Raw genomic sequence first — 15,000 nt, forward strand, 5'->3', positions numbered from 1 at the left:
CAAACATATTGCTCACTGATGCCATTAAAATCATTTTAGATATTTCAACCCACTTGCTTACTGTGGAAGTTTCAGGACTCTAGTCATTTGTTTCTCTAGCTGGCCTCAGTTGAGAGCATTACGGAAACATGTTACTAGAAAGACTTTTGAATATCAAGCAGTCTTCCCTGGACCCTTACAGACAGTACTTTGAGAAAGGGTTTAGAGAATTGAGACTTTAAAAATGGAGACACCTACAATAAGTGTGGGGACCTGGCAAAGTCCTGGGCAGTGTTCCGTGTCGAGGAACGGAGGGACTCTGGGAGGGGCAGTGGTGGCAGGATTTGATTAAGGCGGTCGTAAGTGAATTGGACAAGGGAGTGAAGGGACCTCTGAAAAATTGAGCAGCAGGTAATGAACAAGTGTAGGGACAGGAGACCTTGCATCAGACTCTCTGCCAGTCAGGCTGGCTGCAGTTTGGCAGATAGATAGAATGCGGACTCTGGCGAGAAAGAGATTAAGTTATAAAAGGGTTTAACTGATACCTCTGGGTTTTAATAGTACTTGTTTTGAGGTTTCCAGAGAACTTGAAGTAAAGTTCCTGCTTGCTTTTCAATCCAGTGCAATTTCACAGATTGTTTATAGTTTGTGTATTTTTTTGAGGTGGGAAAGTTTGGTGGCACAGTAAACAAACTGTGGTGTGTGCTCTAAATGGATCGTATTTGTCGCTACTTCATGACTTCTCATGGTGGTGCCTATGAAATGAATGAGGATAAACTTGCATGAAGAAGAAATTGACAGGGAGAAAGGGGCACTACAGTGCAAAAACTCTGCACTTTGTTCTACATCAAATACATATTTCCAATCTTATTTAGGGGTATTTTTACTGATGGGTATTTTTCTTCACTTACTGTACACACACACACACACACACACACACACACACACACACACACACACATATATCTGTATATATCTGTTATAATATAACAGATAGTGTGATGAATAGTAGATCATTTGGTTACACTTTACTTGACAGTATCGACAAGAGTGACATGACACTGTCATGAACGTGTCATAAACAAGTCATAAATGTTTATGACATAACGCTTCTGTTATTAAGTGACATTCGGTTTTTGTCATAACAAGTTAGGGTTAGGATTAGGGTTATGTTTAGGGTTAGAGTTAGGGTTAGGATTAGGGTTATGTTTAGGGTTAGAGTTAGGGTTAGGATTAGGGTTAAGGGGCTATCACATTGTACACGGTATGCGCTGCGCTCACCGCTAGGTTGCTCTTGGTTGAGGTAACGTCCCAAAGATTTATGTTGTGCTTGCCGCTGGGCTCAACGCAAAATACTAACCTGATTGAACTTTGACCACGGCACGCGCAAGGGCAGAGCAGCGGCAGACCAGTTTTTGCACGCGCAAGCCATTGACTATAATGCATTTCATAGCGCATGCTGCGTGTAATGTGACAGGCCCTTTAGGGTTAGGGTTAGAGGTTAGGATTAGGGTTAGGGTTCATGTGTCATGACAGTGTCATGTGTTCATGACAGTGTAATGTCACTCTTATGTTGATACTGTCAAGTAAAGTGTTACTGATCATTTTTCTATTGATGTATTGAGTATTGCAGACTCACTGTATTGTGATATCATCGTGGCCCAAGTAGCGTGACAGAATCAATTCATGAAATACTCTGACACACACACAGCAAGAGCAAGAAGCACACACACACACACACACACACACACACACACACACACACACTGCCAGAGGCACACACAGGCAAACTGTTTTGTGAAACTCTGTCGGCAGGAAGTTGAAGTGACTCTTGGCAGCAGCAGCATAATATTCTGTGCTGTGTTGTTTTTGAGCCCTCTCTCTCTCTCCCTCTCTCTCTCTCCTTCTCTCTCTCTGTCTCTTTCTCCTTCTCTCTCTCAATTCTCTCTCTCTCTCTCTACCTCTCATCTTGTTTGTTTGTCTGCTCCCTTGCAGTCAGGGCTGTGTCTGGCAGTCAGAGCTGCGTCATGTTAAATGATCAAGTCAAGCTGATTTCCCCCCTTAATCCCCAGAAACATGCTCGCAGGTGAAACTTCACCTTCAGCAGACTGCAGCTTCAGCCATCTGCCTCTGCTAAAACCCTGAAATCGCCATACTAAAGCCGGGTGCCGTGACTGATATCTGTGGACTTAGAAGCCAGACTGTCTGAGGCAGCAGCAGTGGCATGATTGGGGGGGGGGGGGGGGGGGGGGTCAGGGACACATTCACAGGCCACTCGCTCACTCTGTGATGGGAGGCTGTCTCTGGAGAAGGAGAGGAGAGTACAGCAGCTCAGATGCTAACAGTGTTAACATAAAAATCAGGACAAATCTATTTACTGGAAACGTCTTGAAAGTGTGCTTGTGTGTGCGTGTGTGTGTGTGTGTGTGTGTGTGTACTGTAGGTTTGTGTGTGAGTATGGGGGGTTATGTTTGTGTGTGTGTGTGTGTGTGTGTGTGTGTTTGTTTGTTCAGATGTCTGTAATTAAATGTGCATTGTGATACAGTTGATTGATTACAGCACATTTGAACTAAATTGAATTGTTTTGCTTTCATTGGCAATGGAATGCAAAGTCTCTCTCTCCCTCTCTCCACCCCCCTCTCTCACTCCATTATCTCACTGCTCTCTCTCTCCTCTCCCCCCTCTCCCTCCCCCGGTACAGCAACTCAGGGATCACCCTCCCGGCGCCGTACTACCAGCCTGAGGAGGACGACGAGCGCCCCTTCATCTGCTCGCTGGCGCAGGACAACGGCATCGTGTCGTGCCGGGACGTGCCAACGCGGCGTGAGGGCGGCCGCGAGTGCTGCCTGGACAAGGAGGACGTGCTGCACCGGCAGGCGCTGGGCCTGGGCCCCGAGCCGCTGGTCAACAGCAGCGTCGGCATCATGGGCCTGTGCGTCAACTGGAACCAGTACTACACGCGCTGCCACACGGGCTACAGCAACCCGCACAAGGGCGCCATCAACTTCGACAACATCGGCTATGCCTGGATCGTCATCTTCCAGGTAGGCTGTGGTGGATAGGGTCAGGGATCGAGGAAGGGAACGCGGGATTATCCATAAGAGGCTCAGGGCCTTGGAATACTGTAGTGGACACAAAGAACACTGTTTCCCAATGTTTATCATGTCATTGAATAATGTACACTGCAGCTAAATTAATTTGTTATGCAGGAATCGAACTTAGTTAAATTATTATTATGACCGCCGCTAGCAAAGCTAGCGAAGCGGTCATATAATGACTGTCAAAGTTTTTTTTTTTTTTTTTCCCCGTCATCTACTTCCTGAATTTTTGGTCAACGATACCCGGGACACCGAAACACCGGGGCACATGAAATTTGGTGGGTATGTAGCCCCACTAGACTTTTACGGAAAATTTTCATTTGGTCCCCGGGGGCCACTCCCCCTCCGCGCTGGGCCCCCCGAAACCCAAAAAATGCAGTTTTTCCTAAATAACTACCTGAACCGTGGCACCGAGGATGAAGACATTTTTATGGTATGTTGGTCTCAAGGGCCCACATCAACCTAGCCCATAATCACTCATTTGTGATTTGCACCCCCCCGGTAAAAAATGAAAATGCAATATCATTCTGCTTTAATCGCCCCTCTCTTCAGTTAAGATGTTCAGAACTGCACCAAATTGTATGTGTATGATTAACCTGGCATTCTCTGGGGGTATGCCACGTTTTGTAGAATTTCATCCATGGGGGGGGTCTAAAAAAATGTAAGTTATGTGTACATTTAGTGACTGTACACTCATTGGCCTGTAGATGGTGGTGCACACATATACACACTCTCACACACACACACAGGCACGCACATACTATCGGTATCGGCAATTAGAACGACCGATACATAATTACAAATTCAGTAGGATTAAAGGAAAACCAAATATTCATCATCATCATCATGGCTACATTTCCAGTATTGGCGATACATAGTCGTTTGTCCACCAGATGGCGCATCGTTGCAGTGAGACGTAATTTTGTTGGAAGTTAATCTAAAGTGGGTTGGAAAAACAATGGACGCTTCCTATAAGGACTGTAGTTTACCGCAGGGAACGTCTAATAAGGATAGGACGATTTTCACATGAAATGTAATTCCCATTTCTTCTTGAAGCCGAAATAAATCTGAGAATGTTTATCGGACATGCTTGGTTTTTACTGCAGGTACGTTAATCTTATAATATCAATAGCTATAGGACCTAGGTAGCCTACAATAATTTACCGTTAGCATTGGTTCAGTGATGGAGGCCAATTTGATTGCATTTGTAGAAAACTATGCGGTTATACCAAGCAAATTGATAGCAGCAAAGATTGTTGTGGCGGAGCAAGATTTTTCATCAGGAGCCACTTCCGGGAACCCTGATCGCACGGGGGGGGCAGTGCGTGGATATATCTCAATCGCAAAATTAAACAATATTTCTATGGACTATAGGCTGGGTGAACTCAGCCTGATCTGCCGGCTATTTCTTTTTCGATTTCTTAAAAGATTGAGCTTGGTCTGGCGAATGCCAGACTAACCATGGACCTCATACTTGCAAAATGCAAGAGAACATGAATCAGCCTATTATTTGCACGAACAATAACGGATGGTAGCGCTTCAACTTGTCCCGTTAAAATGTGTATGAACAGTCTAGCAACGCATTTCATGAAGGCCCTTTTGGACATATCAGTTATTTGCACCACTGGGTAAAACTACATTTTGTTTTAGACTACTGGTATTTAATTTGTGCATTGACAATAAAGCTGAATATCATATGAACTACTGTAGATGCATATGTAGAAGAAGAAACATTCACAAAAATCCATGACCCATGACCTCTCTTCTTGATAGCTGTTGAAAACTGCATGGAACTGACAGGGATTGTTTTGTTAATGGAATAGTAAATAAATACATTATGCTGCTACTGTACCTTCTGATTTTCCCAAATACAATGTAGCCTACAGGTGTAACTTTCATCAGTCCAGTTGCAATGGATGGACTGTGATGAACTGCCCTACTTGTGATTGTTTAGAGATTTTAAAAGCTATAACAATGCTACAAATTTTTTGGCAAGTGCTACAAATCTATTCACTTTTGCAGCGCCAGTAGGCGACTTTGTATGCGGCCCACTATGTGGTACATCTAGTTGATTAAATATTTTTCTTATTTAGATATTCTTCAATCTAAGGTCTCTGTGCATGTTAGTGTCTAAGGTCTCTCAATCTAAGGTCTCTAAACATGAGTTGCCAAATATGAATGTGACATTGCACATCTACAGTATACTATTGCACATCATCTACAGTAGTTCTTCATTTGGCCTTCAGTAAAGCTGGTCAGTCCTGCTGCATCAGAGGCGTGCGTCACGTTGTTGTTGCCAGTGAAGCCTTGTTTCTCAGCTGGTTTTCTGTCCTGTTGACTGGTGTCTGGTGTGCAGGTGATCACACTGGAGGGCTGGGTGGAGATAATGTACTACGTCATGGATGCCCACTCCTTCTACAACTTCATCTATTTCATCTTCCTTATCATTGTAAGTATTTAAAGTTATTTGTGTGTGTGTGTGTGTGTGTGTGTGTGTGTGTGTGTGTGTGTGTGTGTGTGTGTGTGTGTGTGCCTGGGCCTGTGCACACTTGAATAGCGGAGGTGACCAAACTAATGTAGTCAGCAACTTCCAACCGGCCTCCAATTCACAGATCGATTCTGGTTTTATTACATCTAATGGAAGCAGCAAACAACCTGTTGGTGTTGTTTCACATTTGATTTGATTTACACGTGAAGCAAAGGACACACACACACACACACACACACACACACACACACACACACACACACACACACACACACACACAAACACAAACACACACAGTCTCACACAAACTTTGCTCTGCGGTTGCTTCCCACTAAACAGTATTGACGTTAGCACACCATTAGCATCTTGTGAGGGTACATATGTCCCACATGGCAGGTTTAGGTGTTAATAAAGCCTTTAATGATCAATTTGACAATGAAAGACTTGGTGAAGTGGATCGATAGCTGGGCGGCCAAGTAAAGATTAATATCTAGTGCTCCTTTATGTACTGTAAGTAATGGCATTGATGCCGGCATATCAGATCCGTTTACCCAGATCCCATCTTACAGTACGTGTCATGTGCCCTTTATAAATAGCTGTTTCGCTTGCAGTCTTTGTCTCGGAAAATATGTGCTTTGGAAGCTGTACGTTTTAACTTACACAATCGCAGCATGTGTATGTCTGTGTGTGCGAGCATGTGTGTATGTGTGTGTGTGTGTGTGTGTGTGTGTGTGTGTGTGTGTGTGTGTGTGTGGTGGGGGGTGGCAAACAAGTCAGGATGGAAGAGAGGGATTGGTGAATAAATGGAGGATGACAGGAAATGCAGGAGGACAGAGGGGCAAATTGAAAAGATGCAGCTACTTTCTCGAACACAGAGAGTGGTAGAGGGAGAAGAAATGAGAGCCAAAATAAGAGATTATGGAAGGAAATGAGACAGACTGAGAATGAGAGTGTGTGATTGATGGATAAATAGATAGACATGGTCAGAAGAATAGACAAACAGAGATAGATCGTAGGGCAGTGCTCACAATATCGATATTGCAATGTATTGTGTCACACTCCTGTATAGATAAAGCATAAAACATAAGAAAGAACAGAAAAGGTCATTTAAGTTTTAATATGAATAACCATCAGATTTGAACTAGAATAAAAAAAAGACCTTTAACTCTGTGGGCATGAAGTGTTTTTACTTTGTGCGGTTCTTGAGACTTTGTCTTTTGTATTATATAGAATTATAAGGAACAGCTGTTAGAGTGAGCTCACTTTTGGACATGATCATTATAGAGAATGAATATCATATGTGTCCTCAGTATCACAATGTCTATGGTATTTGCAGGTAATAACCAGCCCTAATAGAGTTGTTGATTGGTTGATCTGTGCCGATGATTAGTGTCTGTATGTGCATGCGTGTCACACACACCTTCGCAGACACACACACACACACACACAGATATATACAGTATATCCAAACATTCAGTTTGAATGCCTGTGAGTAGTGGACAATCTGATGACTGCGAGCAGTCATTATCTGTCTTATCTGTCACCTGTGATACCTGGAGCTGTGTGAAGAAAGGACACACCATTACCCATCAGTGCTATAGAATATGAAAATCCATTACCCATCAGTGGTATAGAATATGAAAATATTGGTCTCAACGTCTTGGGAAGTCTTGATCAAACACACATCACCACAAAGGACCAGTTTCAAGCGTGTGATTTCACAGTGCCCAGCCGAAAGCCCGCTAGCCATTGCAGTCCAGCTGCAGGTCACGCCATCATTTCCTGTCTGATCCTCCGCTTGTTTACTCATCTGCACCAGGCGGGCGGGCGGGCAGGCGGCCTGGAGTCGATGGAGCCGCCGCATAATCCGCTCGTGCGTAGATAACTGTCTGGAGGGCTCAGCTCCGCTTAGCGAGCTCCTCACAAGGGCCCAACACAGATGTATGCAGTTTGCTCGCACAGAAACAACCATTTGGGAGTCGTCCCTTGGCATGGGACAGTCAGCCCCTCCACACTCTAATCAGCTGTCTAAGGGAGAAGGCATCAGTGTAAGAGTGTGTGTGTGTGTTTGTCTCTGTCTGTCTGTCTGTCTATCTTGGATAGTGCATAACGGCTCTGTGTGTGTATGTGTGTGTGTGTGTGTGTCCGCGTGTGTACTTGTTTCTCGGATACTGCATACCACTGTGTGTGTGTGTGTGTGTGTGTGTACAGGAGGGGGGCGCTGCTTTTAGCTGCATTTTTTTCCCAGTGGAATTTATTTATTTATTCGTTTATTTATTTATTTACCTACCTTTTCCTCTTGGTAGCCAGGCAACCATGGCCTGAGCAGCCCCAAAACAGTGCTGAGATTCAGGCATGCATGCATTCACATACTCACACACACACACACACACACACACTGACTCATCTAGGTGCACACAGGTGTACAACTGGGCCCGAGAGTAAAGGTTATGTTTATTGTGTTTATAAGTTATGTTTATATGTTCACACACACACACACACACACACACACACACACACACACACACACACACACACACACACACACACACACTAGATGTGAGACAGAATGTGTGCACTTTCTCCTGGTTATTGCAGATTGAATGGCCCAGCCAGTCGTATCAGCACAGCGTATTTTCAATTTGCATGCCATGCGAGTCACTCAATTCAGGGCACATTAGAAAGGTAGAGACCCCATTTCTTCGTGTCCAGTGGCTGCTCACCTCATGTCACTGCTCTTCTGTTTTTTTGCAATTGAATTATGAGGAGCCCCTCTATCCCATACTAGCCGATTCTCACAGTTACACAGACACACACATAGACACACACACACACACTCTCGCGCTCTCACACACACATACTGTAGACACACACACACACACACACACACACACACACACACACACACACACACACACTTTCTCTCTCTCCCTCTCTCTCTATCTTACACACACACACACACACAAACACACAGACACACACACGCCACACGGCTATGCTCAATGCATTACAATGCGCCTCCAGTGCATAGCAGCATGTCACATTATGCACCCCCTAACCAACCCCCCTGCTGGAACTTTCCATGGCAAGCCCACCTTCTCTGTCTCTCAACACACATTCACCCTCTCAGTTTCTCTCTCTCTCTCTCTCTCTCTCTCTCTCTCTCTCTCTCTCTCTCTCTCTCATTCCCCCCTCCTCTCATCCCTCCTTTCTTTTTATGCAGGCAGTCTCAGGGTCACCCCGGATGTCTGCGTCATAAGTGCCGGTATTAAACGAGCGCATAAATCACCGCTTGTCAGTCGATGGCTCTAAGCGGACCTTTAAAGCTGAAGGGGAGTGCGCTGTAGGGCCATGCTGGACTTGGTGATGGCTCTTGAGGAGTGAGCAGGGGAAGTAGTGGCTTTAGAAAGGGTCAGGACAGATGCAGACAATCCCAGTGGACTGTGTTGTATCTATCCATGAAGGGTTTTGTGTGTGTGTGTGTGTGTGTGTGTGTCAGTATGCGTCTTTCTGTTTGCGAGTGTATGTGCCTACAGTACCAGGTTAGATAGATAGATAGATACTTTATTGATCCCCAAGGGTTACATACAAAGGTTACACACTCACATAGCATACAGTATACACCTAAATATGCATGCACACAGCCAATGACCAGCCAGCTCCGCTCCAGATGGTCAGTCCTTTCCTGTGCTCTCTTCTCCTCCTCTCCTTTGCTGTGGTCCTCTCATCTCCTCTCATTTCATCTCATCTCTCCCTGGTCCCTGCCCCTCCTCTGATACCTCCGCCAGGGGACTTTGATCCTGTCTGTTGCGCATGGCAGAGCAGACCCAGTGGTTTTAATGAGACCTGTGTGTGTGTCTGTAGCAGTGAGGGAGAGAAGCTTGGAGGTGTTCATGTCATGCATATGTAGATATACAGTAGCTTGTGTGTGTGTGTGTGTGTGTGTGTGTGTGTGTGTGTGTGTGTGTGTGTGTGTGTGTGTGTGTGTGTGTGTGTGTGTGTGTGTGTCTGTAGGGAAAGGTTCTGGTGTGTGGCTGTAGTTTTCGGTGGAGTGACCTCTCTACCCCCTCCCTCCCTCCCTCCATCCATGTGGCATGTTAGCCAGAGCCATATGCTGGATGTGGTGTGTGGAGGTGACGTGCGTCTCTGCCAGAGCCATATGCTGGATGTGGTGTGTGGAGGTGACGTGCGTCTCTGCCTGTCCTCTCTCTACTGCCCACCTGTGATGTCTGCTCTCATTTCATCCACAGCCTGCACAGCTCCTCCTCATGATTAGGAATAAAACACACAGGCGCTCCGTAAAGCATCGCCAGAATTGATCACCGTGTGTGTGTGTGTATGTGTGTGTGTGTGTGTGTGTGTGTGTGTGTGTGTGTCTGTGTGTATGTATTTCTCTTTGTCTGTGTTTTTTTTTATTTAGATATCACAAGGCCCAACAGAAAACCCACTAGTTGGCGGTTACACCACCTCTTTGTGTGTGTGTGTGTGTGTGTGTGTGTGTGTGTGTGTGTGTGTGTGTGTGTGCGCGCATGTGTGTGAGCGTGTGTTTATGTGATTGTGTGTTTGCATATATGATTTTATTGTGCAAATGTTCATTGAAAACCAGCTAGCATCTTAAACCCTATAACATATCTCTTATTGTAGGATAGAAGTGTGCAAATGTGAGTGTATGTATGGTAATGTATCGCATATGCATATATCTGCACACATGCACACACATCTGTGTGTCATAGAGAGTTGAGATATGAGGTACTGTACATGTGGTGCTGCATATTTAAGTAAGAGAGTGTGGCTGGGAGTGTGAGTGTGAGTGTGCATGTGTGTGTGTGTGTGTGTGTGTGTGTGTGTGTGTGTGTGTGTGTGTGTGTGTGTGTGTGTGTGTGTGTGTAAAAATATGAGAGATTGCTCTACGTGGCCAGCCCTGTGCAGAAAGAGAGACTGTGTGTGTGTGTGTGTGTGTGTGTGTGTGTGTGTGTGTGTGTGTGTGTGCCACTGTTGAGGAATATGAATGATGCGTGCTGGGAGAGGAGGCACTCGTGCCTGATGAGTTGGACTTGGGCTTCCACTCCATCTTTCCAATGGGCTTAGATCAGCATTTCATAACTGAACAGCTCTGACACATCCATCAGACGCGCTCAACTCGAGGTGGGACCACAGTTTTCAGTTTAAAACTCTCTTACTCCCCCTCTTCCTCCCCTTGTGTGTCTATCAGTTATGTTTTCTCCCTCTTTTTGTCATATCTATGCTCCCTCTCTTTCACACTATTATACTTACACCTTTCTCTCTATCTCTCTCTCTCGCTCTCTCTCTCTCTCCCTCCTGTTCTCTCTTTCTATTTAATATGGCGATACCCTATCACATCATCCAGCTCTGATAGGATATTTTCCCCTCGTGTCTGAAGTGCAGCCTTTTCCTCATGTGCAGGTGTGGTAATTACAGGACATCAAAGCCTCCGAGTTCAGAAGGTTCCAGAAAAACAAGTTTGTGGAGTCTGAGGCCCAAGCATTTGACTTGGCCTCTTGTCTATTCAGATGACAGGGCCAGCCTATGTGTATACTGTATGTGTGTGTGTGCGTGTGTGTGTGTGTGAGTGTGTGTGTGTGTGTGTGTGTGTGTGTGTGTGTGTGTGTGTAAGAGAGAGAGAGTGTGTGTGTGTGTGTGTGTGTGTGTGTGTTGTGGACTGCTAGCACTGTGTTCTGTGTTCACAGGAAGCTCTGACAAGCCAGAATCACTTGTTTCCATCTCCGTGACCTTTCTACACACATCTTTGTTTCCCCTCTTTCATCCAGTCTTTTGTGCATATCTACTGTACATCTTGTCCACCTGTCCGACCTCCTTTCCCTTCTCTCTTTTCATCAATGCTGTTATTTCACTCTGTCCTGTTTCTGTCTGTTCCACCTCTCTTCTCTACTGCTCTCCTGCCATTTGTCCCTCTCTCATCTATCTCTCTCACTGTGCTGTGGACCAATCATGTTGGTAAAGCTGTTTACAAAAACTGCATTTGTATTTGTGCTCATGACTTGTATATCAAAAATAAGCTATGATAACATGCTTATATCATAACAATAAAAGGATAAGGATGTTAAAATGGATCTCTTCTCTTCCCTTATTCCATCCTATCTTGTCCCATATCTTCTTCTCCTCTCTCCTCTTCTCCTCTTTCCTCTTCTCTCTTCCTATCTTCTTATCTCTTTTCCTCTCTTCACCTCTCTCCTTCTCTCTTATCTTCTCTCCTCTCCTCTCTTCTCTTTTCTCCTCTCCTTTCCTTTCTTCTCTTCTCTTCTCTTCTCTTCTCTTCTCTTCTCTTCTCTCCTCTCCTCTCCTCTCCTCTCCTCACCTCTCTCCTCTCTTCTCCTCTCTTCTCCTCTCCCCTCCTCTCCTCTCCTCTCTTCTCTCCTCTCCTCTCCTCTCTCCTCCTCTCCTCTCTCTTCTCTCCTCTCCTCTCCTCTCTCCTCCTCTCCTCTCCTCTCTTCTCCTCTCTTCTCTTCTCTTCACCTCCCTAAACGCTGTTCCCCTCCCCTCAGATCGGCTCCTTCTTCATGATCAACCTGTGCCTGGTGGTCATCGCCACGCAATTCTCCGAGACCAAGCAGCGCGAGCACCAGCTGATGCAGGAGCAGCGTGCCCAGTGCCTGTCGTCCAGCACGCTGGCCTCGCTGACCGAGCCGGGCGACTGCTACGAGGAGCTCTTCCAGCTGGTGTGCCACATGCTGCGCAAGGCCCGCCGGCGCTCTGCCGCCCTGTACTACACGCTCCGCGGCCGGCCACCTCCGCCCGGCGGGGGGAGAGGAGGCAGGGCAGGCAGGGGTGGTGGTGGAGGGGGCAGTGCCAATGGAGGGGAGAAGCACCACGGGCATTCAGGCCATGGTGAGTGGACCAAGGGGGGGGGGGGGGGGGGGGGGGGGGGACTGGATCTTCATGGGTGAACTGCGTTAAGGTGAAGAGGTAGATGCTGTTGTGGGTTAGTTGTAGAATAGTAATTATTTAGTTTGTGGGACCGTGAATGTGTTCCTGTTGTTTACTGGGAACGAGATGTCACCACATCACAGAGGGCTCATTTCCAAAAGGATACACACACTCATAAAATAAACACCTTAGCTGCACCGTTGCTACGGAAGAGCATCTCTAATTCATCATGTTTATGTTAAATAGATAATCATAAAAGCAGAATGATAATGTAATGATAATGTGTTTTTGGATAAGTGACTTGTTTTATGGGTTCAAGTTAAAGCTTTCCTCTTCTGAATTCCATATTGTCCCTGCTGTCTTCCTGCTCTTCATGTCTCTGACTGTTATTCTGCCCATTTTCTCCTCCTTTCTTCTGGTCTCTGTCTCTCTCTTTTTCAACCTCCATGACAGTGTCTCACTGTCTGCATCAGAGCAAGCTGGAGCACAGCTCCCAGGCTCTGGACAACGCCATCTCCCTCTCTGTCACCTCCAACCCCGAGGACTGCCCCCAGTGCTCCGCCGCGCTGTCACTCAGGGAAGGGGAGGGAGCCATGGGCGACTCGGCCAATGGGGAGGACGAGGAGGGGGCTCTGGAGGAGACGGACAGGGAGGAGAACCACTTAGACGAGAGGAAGGAGGACGACACGAGGCCCAAGCGGCGGGCCAAGAGGAGGTCCTGCCTGGGCTTCTGCAAGCACGTGTGGGACGAGATGCGGGTCAGGCTGTGGAGTATAGTGGAGAGCAAGTACTTCAACAGGGGGATCATGATCGCCATCCTCATCAACACCATCAGCATGGGCATCGAGCACCACAACCAGGTACACATATCTCAGGGCGAGTCACACTCTGTAGAGAAAATCCACAGCTTGGCTTGTACTTTATGCTGAAATTTGAATTGTGATGTCAAAAACTCTGTGACATTTTTAAAAATGTAATCATGTAATATAATGTTCTGGTTGTGAGTTCCCACTACTTACAGTCATTTATCAGTTTGAGTAACTGGGTTGTTAGGGCTTAATTAGGGAACATTTTCCCAAGGCCAGCCCCACCCTATAAAGTCTGTCAAGTGATTGGAAAAGGCCTCACTTGCACACTAAAATGTAATCTTCAGCTTGGCAGAGGAGAAAAATATCTGCACTACATCGGGGAAAAAAATAAAGTTTGTAGCAACATAACACATTTCTTTTTTTCCCCACTCAGCCGGAGATAGTGTGAACCTTTTAACAGAGCTCTGTTTTCTGCATTTCTTCTGGATAGCTTTCCCATGATTCATTGCACAGTCAGCACTCAGCTGCTCTGACAAAAGAGTATATTTTAATCACTCTGAAAAAAAAAACATACCGCCAAAATCTCTTCAGAGGGCTGTTTGCGTGGGTTTGTCTTTTGGAGAGATGTTGCAACTGAACTTCCTTTGCAATTGCAGATGCTCATTCTGGTGCACATTTTGGCACATCCTTCTCCTCCTCCTCCTCCTCCTCCACCTTCTTGCTCCCCTCTTTCTGTCTCTCATCCACCCCCTCACTCCATCGTTGCCTGCAGAGGAGCCTGTTCTCTCATCTCTGAAGACTCTAAAAATAACAGAGCGCAAGAAAAAGCACAGAGAGAGAAAGAGAGAGAGTTAGAGAGAGAGAGATACAAAACACAAAACAGAATTATTGGGCTGCCATTACACAGCAGTTTTAGCTCATTGCACGTGCAGAAGGGCTCTCAAAGACTTATCAAATGTTCTCTCTCGCTGTCTGAGACATGTCACATGCCTCTGCTATACGTAGACATAATGCAAGCACAGACCACAGACAGACTCGTGTGCACATCCACGCACGCACACACGCACACACACACACACACACACACACACACACACACACACACACACACTCACACACACACACCCACACACACACACACACACACTCAAACAATATATAAGAATACATTTAGATATAGTTCGGCTGGTTTTTGCATGATGCATTGGTAAGTGTGCATATTTTGCATAAGACCAGTTTTTACTGTGATTATAATTTTTAATTTCTGAGTCATCACAGCTTCATAACGTAGGTTTGTGAAATCGCTGCCTTGGTGCCACATCTCCTGAATTAGCACTGATCACATTTTGAAGGGCAATGAAGTGCTGTAAGCATAATGAAACCACCTGTGACTATATTAATATTTTTACCTTTAAATCACTCGTGTACTTGAAACCTGGAAATAAAATAAAAAATTCTCAAAGAGAATAAGATTGTTAGCATGCTGTCTTTATAGTTTACTGTTTCGGTTCAATTGTATTCGATTCATTTCACTTTAGTAATATCCACAATGTCACAGTGCTTGAACTGAAGAGGGAGTTAGCAAAGAATACCGATATGATTTTGAGGCAAGCAGGTGTATGCGCCCTTGTGTAAGTGTGTATACATGCTTGACAGTAGATCAAAGCAAATGCTGTATCTTGTGTAGCCCCACACTCATTCATTTTCCAGAGACATCTCC

General features: G+C 45.7%; 1 protein-coding gene across 1 annotated transcript in view; it reads left to right on the forward strand.

Annotated features, from left to right (window-relative positions):
• The window catches only part of LOC121704912 (voltage-dependent T-type calcium channel subunit alpha-1I-like), a 153,635-nt gene that overhangs the window by 96,858 nt on the left and 41,777 nt on the right, over window positions 1–15,000 (forward strand). The window contains exons 9-12 of the mRNA XM_042085460.1: window positions 2,681–3,023; window positions 5,434–5,526; window positions 12,090–12,432; window positions 12,925–13,331. Of these exons, the coding sequence (XP_041941394.1) occupies window positions 2,681–3,023; window positions 5,434–5,526; window positions 12,090–12,432; window positions 12,925–13,331 (1,186 nt within the window). The remainder of the gene's footprint in view (window positions 1–2,680; window positions 3,024–5,433; window positions 5,527–12,089; window positions 12,433–12,924; window positions 13,332–15,000) is intronic.

Source organism: Alosa sapidissima, chromosome 3 (genome assembly GCF_018492685.1).
Source record: "Alosa sapidissima isolate fAloSap1 chromosome 3, fAloSap1.pri, whole genome shotgun sequence".
Classification (NCBI taxonomy): Eukaryota; Metazoa; Chordata; class Actinopteri; order Clupeiformes; family Clupeidae; genus Alosa; species Alosa sapidissima.